Source organism: Pituophis catenifer, unplaced genomic scaffold (assembly GCF_029215685.1).
Source record: "Pituophis catenifer annectens isolate HBS135680 unplaced genomic scaffold, rPitCat1.0.hap2 SCAF_1, whole genome shotgun sequence".
Taxonomy (NCBI): Eukaryota; Metazoa; Chordata; class Lepidosauria; order Squamata; family Colubridae; genus Pituophis; species Pituophis catenifer.
This window is the reverse complement of record NW_027256881.1, coordinates 319,972,238-319,999,879: the sequence shown is the minus strand read 5'-3', so window position 1 is coordinate 319,999,879 and position 27,642 is coordinate 319,972,238. Positions and strand designations below refer to the sequence as shown.

Here is a 27,642-nt window from a genome sequence, read left to right as displayed (position 1 = left end):
TATGGTTACAAGTCAAAAAGAAGAAATAGAAAGAATAACAGGATTTGAATCAGTCAAGAAGGTTAAGTACTTAGGGGTGTATATTACGACATCAAATGCGAAACTATATAAGTATAACTATGAACTGTTGTGGCAAAAAAATACAGAAAGACATGGAAAATTGGAAAAAATTGCCATTATCACTGTTGGGAAGGATAGCAGCAGTGAAGATGAATATTTTACCAAAGTTTTTATTTCTTTTCCAAATGATACCAATATTGAAAAAAGATGGGAATTTGAACGAATGGCAGAAGGGTATTACTAAATTTGTGTGGGTAGGAAAGACACCAAGAATAAAACAAAAAATAATGCAAGATACATATGAAAGAGGAGGTCTCAAAATGTCTAATTTAAGATTGTATTACGAGGCAGCTGTGCTCTCAGTAATTAGTGATTGGATTAATTCAACAGAAGAAAGAATATTGAATATTGAAGGTTATGATTTGTTATATGGATGGCATGCATATTTATTATATGATAAAAAGGTGGATAAAAATTTTAAAAGTCATATATTAAGAAATGCATTATTATGTGTATGGAAAAAGTATCAATATAAATTAAATAATAAATTACCTATATGGACAATACCTAGACATATGATAGAGAATATAAGTGTGGAACAGAAACAAGATATGATTACTTATAAAGAGCTTCTTATCTTGGAAAGAGGTACATTGCAATTAAAGTCTTTAGAGGTATTAAAGGAAGAAAGGAAAATTCAAACTTGGTTTCAGTATGGACAATTGTATACTAGATGGAAAGAAGATCAGAAAATTGGTATTTTGCAAAAGGAAGAAAATTTAATAAAACAAATCAGGGATCAAAGTCCAATGCATATTAAAAGGTTGCATAATGCATTGATAGAAATAGATTCAGAAACAGAGTTGGTGAAGGACTGTATGATAAAATGGGCACAAAACTTTGGGGAATCAATAACTATGGATGTATGGGAGAAAATATGGGTTAGAAATGTAAAATTTACTCAAGCCCTAAACCTGAGAGAAAATTTTTATAAAATGTTTTATAGATGGCATTTAGATCCCAAAAAGTTAGCTTGTATGTACCCGAGTTTACAATCTACGTGTTGGAGATGTAAATGTGATGATGCAACGTATTTTCATATATGGTGGACATGTAAGAAAATTAAGGCATTTTGAATTAAGATATGGTGGATTATACAAAATATTCTTTTTTTTTTATTGCAAAAGTTTTACAATTACATTTTCACCCCTTTCCCCCCCCCCCTCCACCCACCCCAAACTTCCCAACCTCCCTAACCCTCCCCTCCCCCCGGACTTCCACACAATATACTTATATCAGGTAAAAAAAAACCCCTTAATATAAAACTTATATAAAACTTGAACCCCTCCCTCCTCGTAAGTTTTTCATCTTCATTACACTGAAATATTTCTATCTTAAAATATCATTTTCAATTAAAAGCTATTTGGTACTTCCTAGTTTGATATTTGTTCTGAACATAATCTATCCACTTTTTCCATTCCCATTCATAAGTCTCTTGTGAACAGTCTTTTAAAAATGCTGAGATCTTCGCCATCTCTGCAAAACTGGCCATCTTCAAAGTCCATTCCTCAATCGTGGGCAAAACTTCATTCTTCCAATATTTACCTATCAATAATCTTGCAGCTGTTATCATGTACAATATCAACTTTGTTTCACCCTTAGTAAAACCCTTAACTATACCCAATAAAAACAATTGTGGAGAAAATTGAATTTTTTTCTTCAAAACATTCTGCATGACCCACCAAATTTTTATCCAAAAAGCCTTAACTTACAAAATATTCTTAAAAGGAAGATAAAATTTACTCCACAGTTGTTTTTATTGGGTATAACTGTAGATTGTACAGTTATAGAGACTAATCTGATTTTGAATTTAATAACAGCAGCCAGACTTTTGTTGGCGCAATTTGGAAGAAGGAAGAATTACCTACTATTGAAGAATGGGCACTAAAAGTAGCTAATTTGGCGGAGATAGCTAAAATTTCTGCATATTTGAAGGATCGTTCGAATGAAAGATATGTACTGGAATGGAGAAGATGGATTGACTATATACAAAATAAATATGGGACTAAAAAGTTGTGAATAGCTTATGAATGAAATATTTAGATGATTTTTCTTTTTATCCTGATATTTTGGTATCTACGGGGGAGTTAAAGAGTAAGGGGGAGTTAAGAGCTTATAGTTAGTTTGTTTATGTTAGATTATGTTTGTTAAATGCAATACTCTGTATTTTGCTCTGGGAAGTCGGGGGGGAGGGAGAAGGGAATGGGTGGGGGGAGGAGGGGGGAAATTTGTTTGTAAAATATTCTAAAACTTTTCAATAAAAAAAAAGTCCTGCTTTACTTGAGCAAAGAAATAAAAAACAGACAAAGTGAACCCCTCACTATGGGGACTGCTCAATATGTTGTGTGGTTTCCCAGAAACTTTCATAAGCAAGCTTGCAACTGACTGTAGGAGTCACTGCTGTTTGGCCACTACATGCCAGGCGCTTCTCTTAAAAATTAACTGCACTAAGGCAAAGGTTAGGCAGCATGTAGTGGCTTGTATGCTGTGTGTGTATCTGTTGTGTGACTTTATCTGCATGAAGTGGAATGTCTCATGTGAGCAGATTGCATCATTCAAACCGCTTAGAGCCTGTTGCTTTCCGAGTCTGGGGAATTTGTACAATAGGAAGTAGCTTCTTTTTGCCAAAGGCAGATCTTTTGCTGTCCTTTGTTCTTCCTCTTTTTGCATCCTCCTTTTCAGCAAAAGACAGAGAGGGAGCCGCTCAAATAAGTGGACTTCAAATGCTGTGGATAAACAAACAAACAAACAAATAAATAAATAAATGATTAATGAATAAAATGATGGATGTCACAATGCAAAATCTCTCCGATGACATTTGTGTCAAGTGAAGAAATGTACATCAAGACATCACTTTTTTTTTTTTTTACCCCATCACTGTGGTTGGTAATGGACACTTCTGCACCTATCTAGCCATTATTTGATGAATTCAGCTACCCATGGCTGAACTTTGTCTGTATAAGCAGTAGCTGGAAAACTATTTGTATCATATAGTCCAACCCCTATGCTTGTCTTTTCATAACTTAGATGCTCTTTTTGCCACTAAGCCAATGGCTTTTAAGTGGGGTGTGTGTGGTAGACTGCAAAGAGAAATATGCAGTGGTAGTTATGGAGCTGTAAGGTGGGCAGTTTCTCCTGTGTGAGATCTCTTGCCACACCATTCTTCCTGGTTTCTTAGTTCTCTCCTCTCCCTGCTGAAGTCTTACCCCCATGGATCTTGACATTTTTTCACAAGGCCTTTTAAATGAGGTTCTCTTTTCTTGTTCTCTTACTCTGGTACACATATAGTGAGATAACGGACCTGTTTTCACTGGCAGATAATGGGCAGGGAGGGGACCAAGAATGCTGAGTCCCGTTACTCGACTGGAAGAACCACCGATCAGTTCATGGAGAGGATAGGCATTGTAAGGATAGTAGCTAAGGGGGTGGGGTGGACACAATTATTCTCAAGGTTTATCAGGAATACAACTGGGAGTATGGAAGTGCTCTCTGATTTCTGAACTTCTAAATGAATTTGCATTGGCAGTCAAACAGGTAAAAGAGTTAGCAATGTCAGCCTTACCTTTTCCCTGTCATATTTCCTGTTTGAGGTCTTCTGACCATTTGCCCTCTCCAAATGAGTCATTGCCTTGTTCAAACAATATCTAGAGTCAGGAAGTTTCTCTCATAAAATGCAAATTTAAGAGAATAAACTTTGTAGATCAATAGAAAATAGGAAAAGTAAATGACTCATGATCTGCTATTAACATGTTATGATACTTGCTCTATAAAAGGGAAGTCTAAATAAGGAGCATATGATTTGGAAAGTTTTTTTTAAAGTTAGGTGATAGAACAAAATATATAGTAAACTTATTCAAAAGAGCTCATGGTATGATCATAAAGCAATATAAGGACTGTACAAGAGCAGATTTATAGTTTCAGACAGACTCAGAAGAAGAAACAAAAGTACTGGTGGAAATCAAACAAAAATCCTGCTTCAAGGCCGATCAAAGACAGTCCAAGTAGAGAAATCAATTAGATTCTAGCACTTCAAACTTTCACTATGTTTCTTGGGGGGGGGGAATAGCACAAAATATCAATGCATACTCTATAGCACATCTTCTCTGATATTGTAATATTCTTCCATTCTCAGTATATTCTGCATTATGGTGGGACCAATCTTTCTCCTTTTGACAGGGAAAAGATTTATAAAACCTATCACATATGAAAATTAATTGTCTGGTTCTCATTTGCCATAACGTTGTTTCCATCAGGCAGCTACTATATCTGAAACAAAACAGTTTATGGTGTCCTAAGTGAAAGTAGTAACACAGGAAAATGCTGCTCTTTTTCTCAACCTCTCCCATGCTCCCTTTCTTTTAGGCGGTTTCCATGTTCATCCATAACCTTTTCATGCTAGAGTCAGATGAACCGTTTAAAGTAAAACACAGCTAGACCAAGAAACAAAACACTTCACACTGTTTTACGTATATATTGTGATGACCCGGGGCGTGGCACAAAGGCAACATCACCAGAAAATAAGTACAAGTTCCTTTATTAGCTCCAAACTTTGCCCCCAATGTCCCTTTTACTCTTCGGTCTGGAGAAAAACCCTTCCACAAACCTGTAAGCAGACAAAACTTCCAATCATAAATCCAATAGGGCAAGATAAGGAATTCCAGAATTGAAGCAGTACGGCCGTAAATTAAACCAGTTGGGAGGATGCCAGGAACTCAGATAAAGCAGTCATGAACTCAGTGTTTGTTCCCGACAACCGCCCCTCCCATTTGCCTCTCCTTTTAAACTCCAGCTCCAGGTGTATCTTGTGAAGGGGATCGGGGCCCTATCCTCCCTCATAAGCCATGCAACCCACATTGCTCTTTTCTCCATTCTTCCCTGCGTGCCCTAGGATGAGGAGGGGGTGGGCTTTGGTCTTCATCAGAACACTCTCTCCCTTGTTCTAACTCTCCCCTGCTGTTGTGACCTGCCAGTGGCCTGCGCGGATTGTGGCTGATCCCGATGAGGAGGAGGCTGGTGTGGGGTCGCGTCAGCAGCCTGCGCAGCCGGCGCTCGCGTCAGACAGCGAGGAGGCTGAAGAGGATGTGGAGAGCGAAATGGAGGAGCCTCTCCTCAATGCTTGAGCACCCAGGGCTGCCAAAAGGCAGGAGTGGCTACTCAGGAAGAGGAGGTCTCCTCAAGAGTAAGGTTTGAGGATATTTGGCCACTCCCTTAGCCTATTTACGTCGCACGCAGTTAGTAATTTCTTGCTGGAAACAACGTGTAATTATTAAAGAGCATTTTTGAAGAGTGAGTGTCTTATCGTATCTTGTCTTCTGGGCTGGTTGCCAACCTTTGCCGGACTTTGTTTATTCTTGGTACGTTATAACTTTGATAAGGACCGTTGGTGTGTGTCACAATCTGCTCTGCCCAGCCTGACTTTGCCCTTCCCCAGTTTCCTCCACAGCCAACTGAGCCACTCTCTTGCTCTCTGTCAGCTGTTCCTCTTCCATCTCAGAATCAGACTCCAACAGGGGCATGACATATATTTATTTATCAAATCTATATGGCCACTGATCTTATGGGAGGTGACACTGGGCGGGGTACAACAATCCAGTAAAAACAGCAAATAAATGAAATAATGATTAGTTAAATTAGTGATGGAATTCATTTTTTTTTTACTATCAGTTCTATGGGTGTGGCTTGGTGGGCGTGGCTTGGTGGGCGTAGCAGGGGAAGGATACTGCAAAATCTCCATTCCCACCCCACTCCAGGAGAAGGATACTGCAAAATCCCTATTCTCACCCCACTCTGGGGCCAGCCAGAAGTGGTATTTGCCAGTTCTCTGAACTATTCAAAATTTCCGCTACCAGTTCTCCAGAACCTGTCAGAACCTGCTGAATAACACCCCTGGTTAAAACCATGATATAACAATTAGAAAAAAGAATTAGAAAATCATCAAGTGAAAGTTAATATGGCATGAAATGAACTCAATATAATTTGTTAATAGTTGCAGATCAAGCTGTTAAGGGCAAAGAGCATAAAGAGAGAAAGTGCTCCATTTGGGTACCATTTAACAAAGGGCAACTCTAGCTTATGAAAATAGATGGTCCATAAGACTGTACAATCCTCTGACTGCTTTTTCAGAAGAAGTCTCATTATATCCAGTGAGCTTTCTAGCAAAATTGCAGTAAACGATGGCTAAGGCCAATATTTAAGGACATGATTCTTAAAATACATCACTATTTGTTTCAAAATAACGTTAGCAGCCCTAATTTTTTCTCACCTCATTTTTAGATCAGTAATTCTTGCTTTCTTGTAATTTGGTTCATACATGAGTCTTAGCTATTGCTTATTTTAACAAAAGAGGAAACCACTGTACCTTTCTCTAAATTTCTCTGGAAGTCTAGAAGGTTCTAGAATCAGTCTAGAAAGTTACAATGTTTGATGGTATTGAAGAATGGGAGTTTTTGGTCTCCCCACAGATCACTGAGAATCATTAACAAATTGGCAGAGGGTTGGACTAGAAGACCTCCACTGTTCCTTCCAACTATGTTATTCTGTTATTCAGGAAAGGATGGTTAGCAATTGTGCCAATGCATTGATTGTAAAACATCACCATCATCATCATAATCATCATCATAATCATAATCATCATCATCATTATTATTATTATTATTATTATTATTATTATTATTATTATTATTATTATTATTATTATTATTATTATTATTATTAGCCTGGTGGTGCAGTGGACTAAACTACTGTTAAAGTAGTATTTAGCTGCCAGCTGCCTGCAATTACTGCGAGTTCAATTCTCACCAGGCTCAAGGTTGACTCAGCCTTCCATCCTTCCGAGATAGGTAAAATGAGGACCCAGATTGTGGGGGCAATAAGCTGACTTTGTATAAAAAAGAACATCGCTTAGGGGGGGCCAAAAAGCCCTACTAAGCAGGTATATACAAAAGTATGAAGGCTATTGCTTAACGCATTGTAAGCCGCCCTGAGTCTGCGGAGAAGGGCGGCATATAAAGCAAACTAATAAATAAATAAATAAATTATTATCTCTAAGCTATGTTATTAGGCTAATGTAAGAATAAAATAAAGATTGAAGCATAGATAGTATGTTGAATTCCTTAGAAAAAGTGATGAAAATGCCATAAACAAATAAAACTTACCTTTTGGCGAGACTTTGATATGTGGACTTGACTTGTTTTGAAGTTATATCTGTTTATCTAAACAAAGAATATTAAGCAGTAAAAGCAAACATAACTTTTTATTCATATAAAAATATTGCTGTAAGCCACCCAAAGTCACTTGACAGTGAGATGGGTGGCATATAGAGTAAACAAACAAACAAACAAACAAACAAACAAACAAATAAACAATAAATAAATAAATAAATAAATAAATAAATAAATAAATAAATAAATAAATAAGAAAGACTTTCTGAAGTGAACAGAATATTATTCAAATTATCTCTTTTGAATGCTGTTCTGTTTAAGTTATTACACATTCTTGTTTACCGGAAAGATAACAAATGTCAAGGCCAGAATTGCATTTTGGGATAACTGTCTTCCAAATGATCTTTAAATAATTTGTCTTTATTTACAGATAAATAACAGGACACTTAAGTACTTGCTTTTTTGATCAGTGGCGAAACTTATATCTTCCCTGTTTTTGAATTTTGAAAGTTTTGAATTCAAGCAAGCAGCTCCCTATTTTGCTCCCTGAGAGAAAATATGAAGATTTATTTATGATTTAACTATTGTGATAATCTGTAATATGCTTTGTTTGGTTTCCATTCTTTCAGTTTTATCAACCTGTAATTGTGGATGAACATTTTAGTTTATGGCTTCATGTGGTGCTTGAACTCAATCAACTGAGATTTATTTTATGGTTTCATGGAATCACAGAACTGGAAGGAAGATTTGGGTGCGCTTAATCCAACCTCAAGAGGGACGTGGTGGCTCAGTGGCTAAAACACTGATCTTGTCGATTGAAAGGTTGGCAGTTCAGCGGTTCAAATCCTAATGGGGTGAGCTCCCATTACTTATCCCAGCTTCTGCCAACTTAGCAGTTCAAAAGCACGTAAAAAATGCAAGGAGAAAAATAGGGACCACCTTTGGTGGGAAGGTAACAGCATTCTGTGTACCTTTGGCATTTAGTCATGCCAGCCACATGACCACAGAGACATCTTCGGACAGTGCTAGCTCTTTGGCTTTGAAACAGAGATGAGTACCACCCCCTAGAGTCAGGAATGACTAGCACATATGTGTGAGGGGAACCTTTACCTTTACCTTTAATCCAACCTCAATGCAGGATACAATATCTCTGACATGACTACTCATCCTCCATTTGAAGATTTCTAGTGAAGAACAAATCACCATTTCATGTGATTCCACTGACTGACATGTTATACATATTCCTTCTTATGTCTAGCCTGAGCTACTCCTTAGAGCAGAGGTGTCAAACTTGATTTCACTGAGGGCTGCATCAGAGTTGTGTTTGACCTTGGGGGGCCGGGGGGGTCTTGGGCAGGGTGGGTGTGACCAGCTTGACATCACTCGTGTCAGGGGTGCCTGTGGTGGCCCAAGCATTTTGCCAGCAAAAATGGGCTCCCGAGCTCCATTTTTGGCTTCCACAGCCTCCTGCAACCCTCTGCCACTGAAAACAGAGCTTGGGAGGGCTGTTTTCACTGGCAAAGGATTGCAGGAGGCCGTGGCAACGGAAAACGGAGGTCAGGAGCCCGTTTTCACTGGCAGAAGCACCACAGGTCAGTCCTTCGCTGTTTCTAGGATGGCCATGCGGACCAGATCTAAGTACCCCATGGGCTGGATCCGGCCCCCAGGCCTTGAGTTTGACACCCCTGCCTTACAGCATTAACCCATTGGTTCTGATCCTGCTCTGAGGGACAATATAGAACTCCACTCTCTATACTGTATTGTGGCATTCCTTCAGATTCTATCACATTTCCCCTCAGGTGCCTTCTGTCTAGGGCCTGGCTAAGCATTCCCAGTTCCTTTAACTGTTTCCCATAGAATTTGTTTTCAGACTTCTCACTACCTTAATGGTGTTTCAATTAGCTCCAATTTGTTATTCTCCTTTTTGAATGTAACGCCAATAATTGGACCTAAAATTTCAAATGGTATCCCACAAAAGCAGACTAGATTTGAATAATTACTTTCTATGATCAGGACTCTGCTCCTGGGTGCTTATATACCCTAAGATAGCATTTGCTTTTTTAGCAACTTGATCATACTGCTAGCTCATGTCTAACTTGTGGTTGACAAGGACAAACAGATTCTTTTCACGTGTCTTCCTCTCAAGCCAGGTCTTGCAATCCTAGACCCATGCCTTTTATTTTTTCTACCCAAATGCAGTTGTTTGCATTTTTCCTTGTTAAAATATTTCCTGTTTTTGACACATTCTCAAACCTAGCTAGATTTTATTTAATCTCCTCACTTTTAGATTATACTAGCTATCACTCCCAGTTTTGTGTCATCTGCAAAATTCATAATTCTCTTATCTAAGTCATTGATAAAATGGTGAACAGCACAAAGTCCAGGACAGAGCCCCGTGGCACTCCATTTAATAATTCCCTAAAAGATAAGTAACCACATTGTTTAGATAAAATGATTCAGCCAATTGCAAATACATCTGAAATAATATTATTTAAGCCATATTTTATCAGGAGGCATTCTGTTGAAACCTTTGCTGAGGTCCAAGTACACTAAACTAATCTATCAAAGAAGAGAATACGGTTAGTTTAGCACGATCTGTTTGTGACAACTAATGCTGGTTCCTCTCAATGGTAGCATGCCTTTCCACAAACATGTTGCTTGAAAATCTGTTTGAAGACTTGGTCCCATGAGTTATAATCTTCCCAATTTCAAAGATGGGAACATTTTCTCCCTTCTGGGCCCTTGTCAGTTTTTTTAGGAGTTCTCCAAGATTATTAAGAATGATTTTGAGATCATCCATGTTAGTTCCTTTAATAACTTGTGATCTAATTCATTTGAAACCAGAGATCTGATTTCAGTTAAATAAATGAAACCCCCATTTTCTTCTTCTTTGTTGCGTTCAAGTCAATTTTGACTTTTATAGTTGAATATTTTCAGAAGTTGTTTGCCATGGCCTTCTTCCTAGGACTTATCGTCACTCAGCCTGTTTACATGCCCAAGGCAGGGCTAGAACTCACAGAATTCTAGAATTCATTAGCATTTACTCTCCTGGCTTCAAGATCTGTGCCTTTTACTACTTTATTAAACTGGCTCTCTATATCTTACCTTCTTCTTTTTTGCCTTAAACTACAGTTCTCTTCCCCCTCCCCCAATGCTTTGTAATGACTAGTTAGGTCTCCATTTTTCTTGTGAGAGAAAACAGATGCAAAATAGGAGTTAAGGAGGTCTGTTTCTGATCGTTGCTCATTACCAAGTCACAATGTTTTGCTCTAGACAAGAATGGTTTTTAAGAAACAAGCTTTAAAAGGAATGCAGACTGTATTTATCATTCTGATAGCACCAAGAACCAGGCACCAAGATTTGGTTAGCTTAAGCTACTGCATTGTATATAGTCATCTTGAGTGTGAAGGACTGTGCATTCAATTTTTGGTAAAGAGTCTGAACCTCATAGCAAAACATCTGCCTTTCCATGTTTGATTAATCTCAAAAACAATGAAAATAATAATGTAGTGCTTGCTTCCTGATAGCCGGTGTAACTTTTTAATCAATAGTAACTCCAACTTGATAAACATACTATTTGAAATATATTGCTGTTCTTATGTTTTTCAAAATGTAGGATACAGTACATTTCCTTTGATTGATAAAGAATACCATGAATTCATGTAAATAATGTAACATGTAACCCTAACACTACTAGGCTAGTCCCTAACCCAGCTGCCTCCATCTTATACATTACCACCTTGATTTTGACACTGACCTAGCTGCCTCCAGACTATACTTTCACCACCTAGACTACCTTCCCTCTTTATATACAGATACCCCCCACCCCATGGAGCTATTATCATTCTACCTTCACTGTTTGGCTTTATTTCCAACTGAGCCACCCTCTTGTCATACGTTGTCTGGGCAGCTACTAATGTGGATGCCACCCACTATCTTCAAGCGGTGGCGTGCTCCGACCTCCAAAGCTCTTCTTGTTCCTTAGGTTGCTCAAGGTCTCAGAGCCCGAGTCTTAGGCTGATGTTATGCAACACCAGGTCCGCGGCTAACAAAGCCCCCCTCATTTGTGACCTAATTCAGGAGGGGAAAGCGGACCTGGCAGGTATTACAGAGACCTGGTTGGGCAATGAAGGGGGGGTCCCCCTCATAGAAATGTGCCGACCAGGTTTCCGCGCATTCCATCAGCCAAGAACTCGGGGCAGGGGTGGAGGTGTGGCGGTCATTATAAAGGAAGGTCTTGACCCTAGGGAAGTCACTGTCCCTCAGACAACCGGATGTGAGTCCCTCCTCATGAAGTGGGGTTATGGGTTACAGATGGGCCTGTTGATTGCGTACCTGGCTCCCTGCCACGTATCAGCAGCCTTGCCTGAGCTCCTCAACGTAATAGCCAAGGTGGCAGTTGAGACTCCTAAGCTACTGGTTATGGGAGATTTCAACCTGCCATCCATTGGTGAAACGTCTGAAGGGGCTCGGGAGTTTATGGCTTCCATGACGGCCATGGACCTGACCCAATTAGTTCATGGCCCTACTCACATGGGGGGACCCACTCTGGATTTGATCTTTATCTCTGACCAGTGGCTGAATGGTCTAGATATAGGGGATATAGTCATCAAACCCTTGTCATGGTCAGACCATTCTCTCCTTAACCTTGACCTTCTGACCACTACAACCCACCGCAGGGAGGCGGAATCAATTAAATGGTTTCGCCCCAGGCGCCTGATGGATCCTGATAGGTTCCGGATGGAGCTTGGGCCATTTCCTGAGACCTTGGCTCATGACTTGGCTGAAGACCTAGTAGCATCCTGGGATAGGATGGCCGCTGGTGCTTTAGACCGGGTCGTGCCTTTGCAGCCTCTGACCCGGCGTCGAACCTACCCAGCTCCTTGGTTCTCTGATGAGCTGAGGGGGATGAAACGCCGGAAAAGATGCCTAGAGAGCAGTTGGAGGACCAGCAATTCCGAATCAGACCGAACACTAGTGAGATCTTATATTAAGACCTACTTAGTGGCGATAAAAGCGACAAAATGTAACTATTTTTCCGCTCTTATTGCATCGGCAGATAATCGCCCAGCCGCCTTGTTTAGGGTTTAGGCTCTACTCCAGCTGAGAGCCCGGGAAGACCCTCTGCAAGGACAAGCTGAGGATTTTGCACAATATCTGCATGATAAAATCGCTCAGATTCGGGAAGGCTTGGACTCTAACTGGGTTAATTCGGATGAAATGACGAGGGCAAATCTTGAGGACATTATCTGGGATGAGTTTGATACTGTGACTCCTGAGGACGTGGACAGGTTACTGGGGAAGCTGAATGCGACCACATGTTTACTGGACCCGTGCCCTTCCTGGCTAGTGCTGGCTACCCGGGAGGTTACACGTAGCTGGCTCCAGAGAATTATTAACGCTTCTCTGAGTGAGGAATTCTTACCTCCCACCTTGAAAGAGGCGGTGGTGAGACCCTTCCTTAAGAAGCCCTCTCTGGATCCGGCTGTTTTAGCAAACTACCGTCCAGTCTCCAACCTTCGCTTTTTAGCAAAGGTTGTCGAAAGTGTGGTGGCACAACTGCTCCCACAGTATCTGGATGAAGCTGTCTATCTAGACTCGTTCCAGTCCGGCTTCAGGCCTGGATACAGCACAGAAACAGCATTGGTCGCATTGGTTGATGATCTCTGGAGGGCTCGGGATAAGGGATGTTCCTCTATCCTGGTCCTATTAGATCTCTCAGCGGCTTTTGATACCATTGATCATGGTATCATGCTGCACCGGTTGGAGGGGCTGGGAGTGGGAGGCACCGTATTATGGTGGTTCTCGTCCTACCTCTCTGACAGGTCGCAGTCAGTGTTGACAGGTGGACAGAGATCGACCTCGAGGCCCCTTACTTGCGGGGTGCCACAGGGGTGGGTCCTCTCGCCTCTCCTGTTCAACATTTATGTGAAGCCGTTGGGGGAGATCATCCGTGGTTTTGGGGTGCGATGTCATCTGTACGCTGATGACACTCAGCTGTACATCTCCACCACAAACCACCCCAATGATGCCCTTGAAGTGATGTCCCGATGTCTTGAGGCCGTACGAGTCTGGATGGGGAGAAACAGGCTTCGACTCAACCCTTCCAAGACTGAGTGGCTGTGGCTGCCAGCGTTCCGGTACAGCCAGTTAGTCCCATCACTAACTACTGGGGACGAGTCATTGACCCCCGCAGAGAAAGCTCGCAATTTAGGCATCCTTCTGGATACACGACTGTCTTTAGAAGATCATATAACAGCCGTGGCCAGAGAAGCTTTCTATCAGGTTCGCCTGATTCGCCAATTGCGTCCCTTTCTAGACCGGGACTCATTACGCACAGTCACTCAAGCCCTCGTCATTTCCCGACCTGATTACTGCAATGCTCTCTACATGGGGCTCCCCTTGAAGTGCACCTGGAAGCTCCAACTGTTCCAGAATGTGGCCGCGCGAGTAATTATGGGAGCAACATGGTGCTCACATGTAACATCTCTTCTATGCGAGCTGCACTGGCTTCCGGTGGCCTTCCGAGTATGCTTCAAGGTGTTGGTTCTTACCTTTAAAGTGCTCCATGGCTTAGGACCTGAGTACTTACGAGACCACCTGCTGCAACCGATAACCTCCCACCAACCAATACGCTCTCACAGAGTAGGCTTACTCATAGTACCATCATAGTATCATAGTACCATAGTACCATCATTAAAACAATGTCATCTAGTAGTTCCAAGGGAGAGAGCCTTCTCTATGGGGGCACCTACTCTTTGGAACAAAATACCCCCTGGAATACGAATAATCCCAGATCTTCGCACTTTCCGACGTGCCCTGAAGACCTTTCTGTTTCAACAAGCAGGGCTAGCATAAACATCTAAATTCTATGCCAAGGTCTTAGCAGATACACGAAGTTGACTCAATTTATTATTTACTGTTTATAAATATATATATATATATATGTATATGAAATCTTAATCTGTTCACCGCCCTGAGTCCTTCGGGAGAAGGGCGGTATAGAAATTCAATAAATAAATAAATAAATAAATAAATAAATAAATAAATAAACAAACAAACAAACAAACAAACAAACAAACAAACAAACACGTACGTTTTGATGTCCCAATGTCAGAAATAGTTTACACAGACTATCATTTCTAGCGACATTGTCATTCTGGCTTAAAATCATTGATGGTGCTGCAGATTAAGTTTTGCTATAATCTTGTTTCCTTGGAGTTTCATTGATGTGAACAAAAGAGCTATGACTATAGTTCATATAAGTTTTTACTGTTGCTTGAGCAACTGATTAATAGATCTCACTTTAATCCAAAGTAAGAAAGAAATGCATTGTGATTCTGTCATATGACATTGATTCAAAGGAAAAACTAAAGTCCAGTAATTACTGGTAATCCTTGAATCAGAAGCTGCAGTTTTCTTCCAAAGAGAGAGTTCATGCCTGTTTAGATGGGTAATCCCTTCCTCTTACAACACCCTTTAAAGCAGGGGTCCCCAAACTTGGCAGCTTTAAGACTTGTGGACTTCAAGAATTCTGGCTGGAGAATTCTGGGAGTTGAAGTCCACAAGTCTTAAAGCTGCCAAGTTGGGGACCCCTGCTTTAAATACTGCCCTTGTTTTATTTAAAAGTCTAAAAGCACCTTTATTTGAAGGATAGGTATGTTTTGTACGGGACTGCAAATCAGTTGGTGACTGAGGCTGCAGTCCTATGACCCATCAAATAAGAACTTGCTTCACAGTGTTTATTTGTTACTAAATGCTTATCCTTCAAAATAAAAGTTCTCACAGTGGTGCAACATTTACAATTATGAACTAGACATTTAAACAAAAAATGATAACTTAAATAATACTAAATAGCAAAGTAAAATAAACAAGGTATCATTGCAAGGTAACAGATAGAATTCATAAATTATACTAAGTGTAGCTGCCAGATTTGGCTGTAAAAATGCTGATCGTCATTAGATACAGGTGACTTACTTGGACTTACAACCATTCTTTTAGTGACCATTTGAAGTTACAACAATCCTGGTAGGCCCGTTTTTTCGCCCTCCCCAGGCTCCAGAGGCTTTCTTGAAGCCTGGGGAGGGCGAAAACAGCCTTCCCCACTCCCTCGGAAGCCCTCCAGAGGCCGGAAATGGCCCATTTCCCAACTTCTGGTGGGACAGGAAGGCCCGAAAATCAGCTGGCCGGCACGTGCATACGCCCTGGAGCTCAGCTAGGGCAACACTAGCGTGCCCACAGATATGGCTCCGTGTGCTACCTGTGGCTTATGTGCCATAGGTTCATCATCACGACTCTAATTTTATAGGAACCATCTAATTGTATATTATAACAAGTTTTTTTTATAAGAATAAAGTATGCCTTATTAAGATAGGATTGTCTTGAATAGCAAATTTTTAAAAAGATGTAAATCATTATGCTAATATAAAGAACAATCTGTTTTGTAATAAATTATGGATTAAAAACTTTAGCAAAACAGAATATAGTATAAGCATTTGTCTTTCATGAAAACTGTAAATTCATGCTGTGAAATTCAAGAAGAGAGGTAGTTCTAGCCCCCTTTATAGTGTGTATCTCTATGTCTGTTTTTATGTCCCACTTAGGCTTCCAATACTACAGCAAGCAAGTTTATTTATACATGAATAGCTAAGATTAGATTTTCATTACTTCTGAGCAGATGAATTCACAGTAGCAAAAATGACCTAGACTCTGTTTGCAGTATGATTGGTATTTTCTGTTCCCATTTGAGAAAATACCATCATTTTGAGTTTTCCTTTCCCCCAAAGTAAGTTTCCTTTGACATAACCCAGAGCTAAGGCTCTTAACCAGCTTTTCTCAGAAATCTTCCACATGTTATCTGGCAGTGATGGGAGTTGTAGTCGAACACACCTGGGGAGACAAAAGGAAAAGGTGATGGTGGAGTCAGGATATATGAGTCAGTAGCTCATTGATTTTTCTGAACCAATAGTTTGTTGTTGTTGTAAAGAAAGCATTTGTCAAGTAACATGTCAAGACATGTTTTTAAAATGTTTTCTAGAGAAGCAATTTTCTAGAAAAAGTCATTATTATTATTATTATAAATTTTTATTCATTAAACATGAAACTCAAGTCAACTGAACATTTAAAAATGTATTACAAATATCATTGACTGGCTCTGATAGTTGATACGGATTGCAGTCAGCATCCTAGGTATAATAATAATAATAATAATAATAATAATAATAATAATAATAATAATAATAATAATAATAATAATAATAATAATAATAATAATAATAATTAATAACCACCTTACTCGGAACAGCTTACATCCTCCGACGATACCTTAACAGTTCCTAGGTCCTTGGTTAGGACTCGAGCTGCTGAGCTATTAACCAGCCTCAAAGGCTGTGAATCTCACTAAAGATTAACCAATAAATAATAATAATAATAATAATAATAATAATAATAATAATAATAATAATAATAATAATAATAAGGTTGAGAAAGTTTTAGAGAATGAGAAACTCAAGATCTTATGGGACTTTAGGATTCAGACTGACAGGCACTTGGTCCACAACCCACCTGACATAACAATAGTTGAAAAGAAAAAAGTATGGTTCATTGACATTGCAATACCTGGTGATGCACGGATTGAAGATAAGCAGCCAGAAAAAATCACAAAGTACCGGGACTTGCAAATTGAAGTTGAGTGACTGTGGAAAAAGAAATCGTGTGTTGTCCCGATTGTAATTGGAGCTCTTGGAGCAATACCCAAAGCGCTACCCCGCTATTTAGAAATTCTAAATTTACCGGACTTGAACATTTTGACTCTACAAAAAACCACCTTACTCGGAACAGCTTACATCCTCCGATGATACCTTAACAGTTCCTAGGTCCTTGGTTAGGACTCGAGCTGCTGAGCTATTAACCAGCCTCAAAGGCTGTGAATCTCACTAAAGATTAACTCATCATCATCATCATCATCATCATCATCATCATCATCTTTATTCATTAAATATGAAACTCAGTCAACTGAACATTCAAAAATGCATCACAAATACCATTGACTGGTGCTAATGGTTGATACGGGTTGCTGCTAGCATCCTAGGTATCAACCAAGTACCTTCTTAAGATGTACGATGTTTCAAGCAGCGCAGTTTTTTGCAGTTCTGCTGGTGTTATTGCAGGAAGCTGCAATTTGCTGATGTATCTTACAAAATTCTTGGACATGGTACCAAGTGCCTCGATGACAATGGGTATGACTGTTACATGTTTCATCCATAGCCAGGTAGTTTCGATAGTCAGGTCATGATATTTTATGATTTTTTCCAGTTCTTTTTCTTCGACTCTGGCATCTCCTGGTACTGCGATGTCAATAAATTGTACGTTTCAGTTTTCGACAGTTGTGATATCTGGTGTTCCAAGTGACGATCCGTCTGTATTCGAAAGTCCCACAAGATCTTCACCTTCTCAACTTTTTCCACTTGATGTTCCATGACTTTTTGGATACAGGAAAGTAGTATCCTAGATACAGGATACTAGTGAATACAGGAATACAGACACAGGAAAATAGTGAAGCTCAGCAAAGCTACTAGCGCATTGAATTGTAGTCTGGTTTCCCACAACATATCAAGCCAGCTGTACAGTTTGACTGTCTTCTTGTTAATGTTTGTTATGCTCTTCTATCATGCTTTCTAAAAACAGTTAAATAAACAATAATTTATGTGATGTGTTGTATAGGAATATCATATCAAGTGATCAGGAACTTCTTGAATCTATATGTTGGTATCAGTGTGGGTTTTTGGAAAGAGGTGGCCATTTTTTCTTATGCCATAGGAGAGATTTGGGACATAATGCTCCAAGCATATCAGTACAACACTTAAAGTGCAATGTAATATTTGTTTTTCAATATTAAGAAGACCTTTTTAAATGGAACCTAATGACATGCTATGCTAAGTTGTACTTGTCTGCAGAATAATCAATGCCCTGACCTTATGTATTATATAAACCTATAGATGGGAAAAGTCTGTAGTTTTACAGGTGGAAAATGATTGTTTAATCTCTATCATACACAATTAAAAGGATCAGGTAGCAAGTAATGGTAACAAATCCCTCTTATGACACATGAAGATACACATGGGAACAGATGGACAACTATGTTAGATATACTCATTGTATTACAATGTATTGTTTACGGACTTTAGCCAATTATGCCTATTTTTTCTGGGAATGTATATCCACATTAATTTATTTATATTTGAAATTATGCTCTACTAAGTTTGATGAGTTTGATTAGCAATCAACTAATCAGAGTAGAGCTGGAAGGGACCTTCAAGGTCTTCTAGTCCAACCCCCTGCTCAAGCAAGAGACCCTATACCATTTCAGACAAGTGACTGTCTAGTCTCTTAAAAACCTCCAGTGGTGAAGCATATTTATCAGAAGGAAAATCACTACTGTACTGAAATATAACCCCTTGCTCATTTTTTTATGTAGAACAAGTGGGCCTATTTTTAAGTGGTTGGAAAGTGTGACAAAAACTTGTACCATTAATTGGGGAACATTTCAACAGACCTTGGGGTAGTGTGGAACAATCAATTCCCTTTTGATAATTGATTGGGAATATATTTGCGTACTTTTTTCCTTTAGTTAATCTTATTTTTTTATATTGTTTTAATCACATCCTGCAATCTAGCTAGAGCAGCACTCCCAAGCCTGGGTAAAATTGAGTAAAAGGGTTTTTTCTTTGCATAATGACATGATTCACTACCTAAGCATAATAGGGACATCTGAAAAAGGACTTTCTGATAAGCAGTTTCGGTTATGAAGGATAAAGCTTGGAAAGCACTGAGCTAGACTCACTTCCCAGCTTAGGTAGCATTTAGTAAGCTACATTTAGTCTCATTTGTCATATGAATGGGGGCCTTTGTGATTAATTTACAGTATAGTCAATTTATTGGGTTGAGTAAATCAATAACATTGTTTGGGTAAAAGCAGTCTCTTAGAAACATGTTTCAGGTTTACATAAATTTGCATTTAATCATTCCCCATTTTTTCAAATTTTGCCTGTAATATTGTTGTTACATTGGTCTTTTTCTATATTCAATCTAGGCTGCATTTAAGGGTGGAATCAACACAATTCAGATGGTGCAGATGCAGTCCCACTTTTCACCCAAGATAACATAGGCACACTTGTGGCTGAGCTGGTCAGCAAGTGTGAAAAATACCAGGAGTGTGTGATCATAAGACAATGTGCTCTTTGGGTGGCAGCAGGTGAACTGAATGCTGAGGCTTTCAAAAAACATTTTTCTGATCAATAAAGCAAGTATGTCACAAAAGTGGTTTTTCAAGAGGCAACTGAACTTTCTAGTTTTTTTCTCAAGACCTTTTGCTTCTCATCCAAGAAACTTCTTCAGCTGTTTTTCTTTGAAGACTTTATCAATTCAATTCAAATCTTTATTGTCAATGCACAACATATGTACTGCTCCCTCAGTGCACCCCCCCCAACACAATACAACCCACAGTGAAGACAGAAAATCCCTAACCCAATAAATCATATTAACAAAACACCCAGTCCTATTGCACCAGTGTGAACATGTTACACATTGTACTGGCCCAAGAAGCTTCTTCAGCTCTGTTTTTCTTTGAAGACTTTATCCACGAAGCTTCTTCAGCTGTTTTTCTTTGAAGATGTTTCGCTTCTCATCCAAGAAGCTTCTTCAGCTCTGTTTTTCTTCGAAGACTTTTATCAATTCAATTCAAATCTTGTCAGTGCACAACATATGTACAATGAGATTGGTTGAGCTCCCTCAGTGCACCCCCCCAACACAATACAACTCATAGTGAAGACAGAAAATCCCTAACCCAATAAATCATATTAACAAAACACCCAGTCCTATTGCACCAGTGTGAACACATTACACATTGCGGGGGACCAAGAAGCTTCTTCAGCTCTGTTTTTCTTTCAAGATGTTTCGCTTCTCATCCAAGAAGCTTCTTCAGATCTGTTTTTTTTTATCAATTCAATTAAATTCAAATCTTTATTGTCAGTGCACATCATATGTACAATGAGATTGGTTGAGTTTCCTCAGTGCACGCCCCCCACAACACAATACAACTCACAGTGAAGACAGAAAATCCCTAACCCAATAAATCATATTAACAAAATACCTAGTCCTATTGCAGCAGTGTGAACATGTTACACATTGCGAGGGGCCCAAGAAGCTCTGTTTTTCTTTGAAGACTTTATCCACGAAGCTTCTTCAGCTCTGAAGAAGCTTCTTGGATGAGATGCGAAACATCTGCAAAAAAACCCCGGAAAGTCCAGTTTCCTCTTGAAAAAAAAGCACCAGGTCATTGCTTGGGACAACGATGACCTGGATGATTGAGAACCTCCATAGGGAATACAGCAAATAAAGACGAAAAGCAGCGCCGAAGCGGGCCAGGCTGTTCCTCCACTCCCGCATCCTTCCTAAAACACGTGAAGCCGGAAGAGGCGCCACACCTTCCCACGGAGGGCTCAGCCGACAGCGGGGCTGTGTGAGGGGCCGGGCCGCCAGGAGGGCTTCTCATTGGGGCAGAGCGCGCTCGTGATGAGAAGGCGAGGCCGAGGCCCGGCGGGTTTCGGCTCCGCCTGTCAGGCCTTCCTCTCCTTTTCCACTCTGCCGCCCCCTTCAGCCAGCTCCGCTTCACAAATCGGCCGCCCGTCACTCGGCGAAGCGCCTCTGAGCCGCTCGGAGAGAATTTCCCCGCCTCCCGCACTTGGTTGGCTTCTTCCCTTCGCCTTTGCAAGGCCTCTGAAGCCCGCCGTCCTGTGAGAGCCTGTCCGGGCCAGCCCAAAGCTGGCCTCCGCCGTCGCCATGGAGCCTTGCCCGACGACGGATGGCTCCTGCGAGAAGAAAAGGTAAGGAGCGGACGATCGCTGCCGGTCGCGGCCTGAGAGAGCCTTTCCCGGATCGGGACTGCCGGCCGTTGTTATAAGGGTCCAGGAGGGGAACAGAGGCTCCCTCCCTCCCCCACCCCCATTTTTTAAAAACAATGTGTAATTCGGTGCGTGGAGTTTCAGGAAGGAAGGGGCGTCTGTATGGCCAGGAACACGAAGAACCTTTCCTCACAAACCCCCCCCCTCCCACCCCCACCAATCTTTATAATAATCTCTCAGTCTTCACGGGCGAAAACCCCACGTCAACCTAAGCAGCGATTTATTCAGCCCAGGTTTTTTTTCCCCAGCCGTGTGTGTGATCGCAGACAAGGCTCGCCGAGCCGAAATTCCGGATGATGGGTATTGTAGTCTGCCGTGTGTCTCTGGGATTTTTTTTGCCAAATTATGTAAAACTCCCGCCTTCTAACCTATTCCAAATTTTGTCTTCTCCTTTTTTAAAAAAATGGGTAGAGGGGGTGGCTCAAGACAGGGTGGACTTGGAAGAGCTCTCTTTTCCAGGGTTTTTGTTTAATTGTCCCCTTCATACCTGTTTTTCGTGCCCATCTTTTGTTCGTTAGCGACACCCCCTTCCTTGCTTCTCAACTACCATTTTTCTTCCTATTTTCCCTTAAATAGCTTTCCGTCTATTCACATTTGTCTTCATCTCCCCCTCCCCATGTCCTCTTATGCCCTTCCCTCCTCCCCCCCCTTTCTTCCCTTTTCTTAGGAAGATGTTTTCACTCTTTTATTTTTTCTCCTCCCCCAATTGTCCACGTCGCCATTTTGTGCTGGGGGGGGGGAAGAGTATTTGAATGTGAGAACCTGAGAAAGAGAGAGAGAGTGAAATCAGATTTCTCTCAAGATTTCATAGTAGATGTTCTTAGCTTGCTAAATATGCAACTTTTTTGCAAGATAATTGCTATTGTAAGGCATGGAGTCTCCACATTTGAGGTTTTTTTTTTTTTTTTGGTTCCTGTTTATTAAGGCATAACAACAAAAAAAGAGATCTGGCATTTCAAAAGAGTCAGGAAATGTGATGGTGGCTTTAATATAATGGTTGTCTGGTTTTTGGAGTCGTCCACAGGAGTTATGTTAATGTGTCTTGATGGATATGAAAAGGATGGGTCTATCTTGGCTGGTTATGATTTGGAAAGAACAGCACTTTGCCCGTGTACATTTTCAAATTCTTTGTAAGCAGACAATAAGAGATATCAATTAGAAAGGCAGGTAGAATAATTGTTAATAATAGAGATGGATATATGCTGTCTTAGGTGGGAGAGTCAGTGATACTTTTAAGATTTTCAGATTCTTTCAGTGCTGAGACAGATTACCCTGTAATTTTTAGCGAAATGACACCGAAAAGGGCATTATCCTGCAAGGTTGGCAGAAGTTGTTCTAAGTCCCCAACTTGTGCTTTTCCTACCTGAATCTTCCTGAGATGATTTCAACTTGAGTTCCCTCCAAGCTACTTCTGCCAAAATATGGTTGCTACACTTCAGTGAATTATTAGCAGTAATTTTTTTGGTTTGTGGTAAGGTTTGCATTCATGTGTTTTTGGAGGTCTTTGGATGGTTTGTTTTATATTTCACTAACTCCAAACCTTTTATGAAGGGTTAAGTTTATCAATTTTACAGAATATGTAAACAATAGGATGAGAACTCTGTACTATGTTAAAATAGAATGTTTTAATAGCATGGGATTCCTTGATATGGTTAGATATAAAAATGGCTTTACTGGTTCACAATAAAGAATAATTTGCACTGTAGGACTAATCTGAGGCTTTTCTCTACCAGTTGTGAAATACACAACTTCTTCCATTCCATTTAATATTCAGTAATAGACCAAGTTGACCGTGACAAAACAGTGTCTTTTATTGGGGTGGGAGTGGGGTGTGTGTGGAATAGCTGGGGAAGGTACACGACAGCTGATGTGACATATAAAGGTTTGGATATCCCCACCTCTAGGATCTGTCTCATTTTTTGTAATAGTAGAGCAGTCTTCATCTTGAGAAACATTTAAGTTGAATAAAAAAGGTAATTATCCACTAAGTTTCAAAAATATCTCCCTGCTCTAAGAGGAACAATACAAATTTCCTTTGGATCAATTTATATGTTAATCCTTCTCTTGAATTTTAGTGTGAATACTTAGCAGTTTATAACTAAATATTTAGGACTAGTGAACAGCTTCCATAAATCCTGTCTCCACCCCTAAGTTATAAAGCAATTAAAAATTCTTCAAAGGGGACTGGATTGCTTCATACCTTTATAGACCTTGGGTAGAAAACAGGTGGACCTTATTACATCACATTAAATGTGATTTTTTTTAAGCCATTCATAATTTAAAATAGTAATATATTTGATCTTACATTTTTCAGAGTTTGGTGAAAGTGGCTTGCAAAGATTACTGTTACTATTACTAAAAAAGTCTTTATTTTGTTTTATCTTTCTTTTCAGAACTTGGGTCTGGATTCTTAAATTTTTACATTTTATGTATTTATCATCTCTTTACTCACCTGATATCCTAGGAAGTCTTCTAAAAGACTTAATAGAATTTTGTAGAGCTGTGCGATTAATAGGTAATATGACAGGTTTTTCCTTTCACCCCCTATTTCACCTACATCAGTTCTAAATTACAAAGAAACAGCATGTGATGGAATGATTCATGATTTGGTGTGAATGCTTCTGTTAAAAAAGTATTGTAAACTTAGTAGAGGAAGTTGCCACTCAGAGAAGCTGAAACATGATTTTTTTAAAATCATGAAGTCAAGAAAGGTTTGCTTTCCCTCCAGCTGTTTTACTTTCCAAAGGGAGAATTGAAAAGCTGCTTTCTGCTTTGCAGAGGTTATATTTTACTATATTTGTAACTGTATCTTATATAAAACCTGTTTTGATTTAATCAAAATCTGATTCAAACAATGCCCCATTGCTTTTCATTAAAGGTAAAGGTTCCCCTCGCACATATGTGCTAGTCGTTCCCGACTCTAGGGGGCGGTGCTCATCTCTGTTTCAAAGCCGACGAGCTAGCGCTGTCTGAAAATGTCTCCGTGGTCCTGTGGCCGGCTAAACGCCAAAGGTGCACGGAACGCTGTTACCTTCCCACCAAAGGCCATCCCTATTTTTCTACTTGCATTTTTTACGTGCTTTCGAACTGCTAGGTTGGCAGAAGCTGGAACAAGTAATGGGAGCTCACCCTGTTACGTGGCACTAGGGATTCAAACCGCTGAACTGCCGAACTTTCGATCGACAAGCTCAGTGTCTTAGCTACTGAGCCAGTGCATCCCATATTGCTTTCATTAGCCCAAGTCTTTTTCGGTTGAAAAATAAAAGTTTAAAATCAAAGATGAAGGGAGCTTTGCACAGGAATGTTCGATAATATTAACAAGCGCCACGGAGTGATGGTGGTTTTGATAGTGGTTTAGTTTCCTTTCTGCCCAAGACTTGTTTGCCTCAATCATTATGCTATTTAATATTTCTTCCTTGGGAGTTTAGGAATTATCCATTGGGGAAAAAAGGAAAACATCACTTTCTTGCAACCTCAGAATATGTTGGATTCTGGCTTGCCAGCTGACTTTAAACCATTCTGCTACTCTCTAATTCTGGGAATATAAAAAATTCCATAATGCTGCAAACCAAGTGTGTCTTAAGTTTCATGTTTTCCTTAATGAATGGAAATAGACAAACATATGCTTCTGGGAACTTTATGCAGCTGTTAAAATGATCTTTCCTTTTTTCTAAAAATGATTGTCTTCTTTAGGCTTAGGTCTGTTGAATAGGATAGCAAAATACAGTTCAGACCCCTATTGTTTTATTTAAACTTACAGTAACAGACAAACTGTTAGTTGTTGATGGTGATAGAACTTTGTGAATTCAAAACAAGCTTTGTCTGTGGAAGATTTGCTGCTTAGCTCAGTCTTAACACTGTTTGAAGGTCAGTCTACTGAATTCAGAGTGGGTTTTTAAAATTGCTTTTGCTTACAAAACAGAATACAAGACTAATAGAAAACTGTTTTTTAAAGATATTATTACATATCTAATGATCTGCCTTTCTATTATGTCAATAAAGAACACGTTCAGTAATAGAGAATAAATTCAGAGAGGTTTAATTCCATCTAAATATAAGCATGGAATTGGTTTTGTAATCTTAAAATGTTAAAATAAAAACTGAAAAATATATTGGAATACATGAGATATAATTGGCTTCACTTTTAGGATCTTTTAAGACAGTTAAGAAGTTAAAGTTTAGTGACATTCTAACTTAGAGCATAATATTTAGGTCACCATTTAGTTTATGTTTTTATTGGACTTGATATAATAGTGACACTTTGTTAACCATAGCTAACTAATTTGGAACAAGATTTAAGAATGGATACTTTGTTCACCAATTCATGCATAAGCCATAGTGTGTAACTTTGTTGAGGAGTTTTATTAACTAATAGGAATTTGATAACTGTCAAACTAGAATGCTTTTTGGATATGCTTTTTGCTAAGCAACTGAACTGATCTGTACTAGTTGTGAGATTGGGCCATGATTGCAAATCCAAAAATTTACATTTAAGAATACCTCAAAAATGTAAACGTGTATAATAAGGTTTTTAACCTTCACTGTGTTGAAGATGTCCTTTCCAGAAATAGGACAGTTCACATAAATTCTAAATGATAGTGGACAATTGTATCCGTAGACGTCATAGAACCGTATAACTGTGATAAATCTAGAAGTGTCCCTGTACTGCAAGCTCATTCTTCCAACGCAACCTTATTCAGAATGAGTAATTCCTATACTATTTGAATGGAAGAACTACTTACACTATTGCCATCTTTTCAAATTCAGCTTATTTACCTAAAACAGCTATTACATTATTTAAGTTTTAACTATTAGTTCTCTTGATTACATTTACAGAATTATTGTAAATGTAATTCTGTACATATTACAGAAAAATACTGCTGGATGTTTTCAACACACCAGAACTTCAGGCAGATATTAAACAGCTAACCAGGAGACAAGAGAGTACTTTGAGAGAAGGCAAAGCATTTAATTTGTTAGTTGTCCTGACTTGTTTAAATTTAATAAAGTAAATAAATATGAACTTGCTTAGCGACTATTTGAAGTTATGACGGACCCCACAAAAGCTACTTACAACTCAATTTTGAAGTTGTGATAACAATAGCACTTAGACTTTTATACTGCTTCACAATGCTCTACAGCCCTCTCTAAGTGGTTTCCAGCATCAACATATTGCCCCCAACAATCTGGGTCCTCATTTTACTGACCTCAAAAGGATGGAAGGCTGAGTCAACTTTGAGTCAGTGAAAATCAAACTGCTGGCGGCCGGCAGTCAGCAGAATTAGCTTGAATACTGTGTTCTTAAAGTCACATGATCACATTTGGGCACTTAACAACTAGATCATATTTGTGGACATTTGCAGTGTCCCACAGTCGCCATTAGGTAAATTGGATTCACTTAAGAACAGTATTCATTTAATGACTGCTGCTTCAGAAAAAAAAAAAAAGGTCCAGTCACATGATGTGAGCACAATGACTTCTGGGCTCAATTATGGTCTCAAGTCAAGGACTACCTGTATAAACCTCTCAAATACTGTTCCTTGAGACATGTCTCACAGATAGGAATAGAATCATTACATAACTACAGTATGCTCCAACCCCTAAGGTACAATTGGATCATGATCAATGGTATGAAAAGATGCTGTCTCTCTTCCAGCAAAGTAATCTGACAAAATAATTCTGTCCATAGCAAGACAGAAGCCCACATAGAAATGGATCTAGAAAAAGTTTTCCCTAAGAATCTTTGCAGTTCTCTTCATCACATTACCCAAGAGAAAAAAATATTTTCCATTGGATATACATATGATAAAATTCTTTGGATTAACTAAGGATATAGTTATGACAATATTCTAAGTACCACTTTTGGGTGTTCACATCTTTAACAACAACGTATTATTCAATAATACGTTTTATGTAGCAAAATGTTCATAATTCACTGTGGTAGCCATTGTGGTAGAACATGTCATCACAAACATCTTGCGCATGCTGTTAGACTGCAAAAACTAAATCTGATCTCATATAATTGCTACACTGGAGATGTCATTTGGAATTGCATTTAGATAAGTTTATCATATCAGGTCTCTAAAGGTTGTAAAACAGCATTTCCTGTAATAGATGCCATATATAGCTCTACAGCTTTACAGTGTAGAATCTGATCAGCTGAAAAGGAAACATTCTGTACATCCTGGACACTTGGTGTCCATACTGAGGCCAAGATTTGAAAGGAACACTTGAGGTAGTTATTGACAAATAACTTGATTGACAAATCTCTAGAACTTCCAATTGGAAATCAATTGGATTTCATGTTTCTCCAAAAGGACACTACTAATGTTTGGTCTACAATCAACCAGACCAGACTTTTTTCTGTGCTACTGGAAACTGCAGTGAACAGAGAGTTCAAC

The 27,642-nt window shown here is 39.4% G+C and overlaps 1 protein-coding gene across 1 annotated transcript in view; it reads left to right on the top strand.

The window, feature by feature from the left end:
- Positions 1-20,988: 20,988 nt before the first annotated feature.
- The window catches only part of HIF1A (hypoxia inducible factor 1 subunit alpha), a 47,645-nt gene continuing 40,991 nt past the window's right edge, over positions 20,989-27,642 (top strand). The window contains exon 1 of the mRNA XM_070942478.1: positions 20,989-21,163. Coding sequence (XP_070798579.1) covers positions 21,120-21,163 — 44 coding nt within the window. The 5' untranslated portion in view covers positions 20,989-21,119. The remainder of the gene's footprint in view (positions 21,164-27,642) is intronic.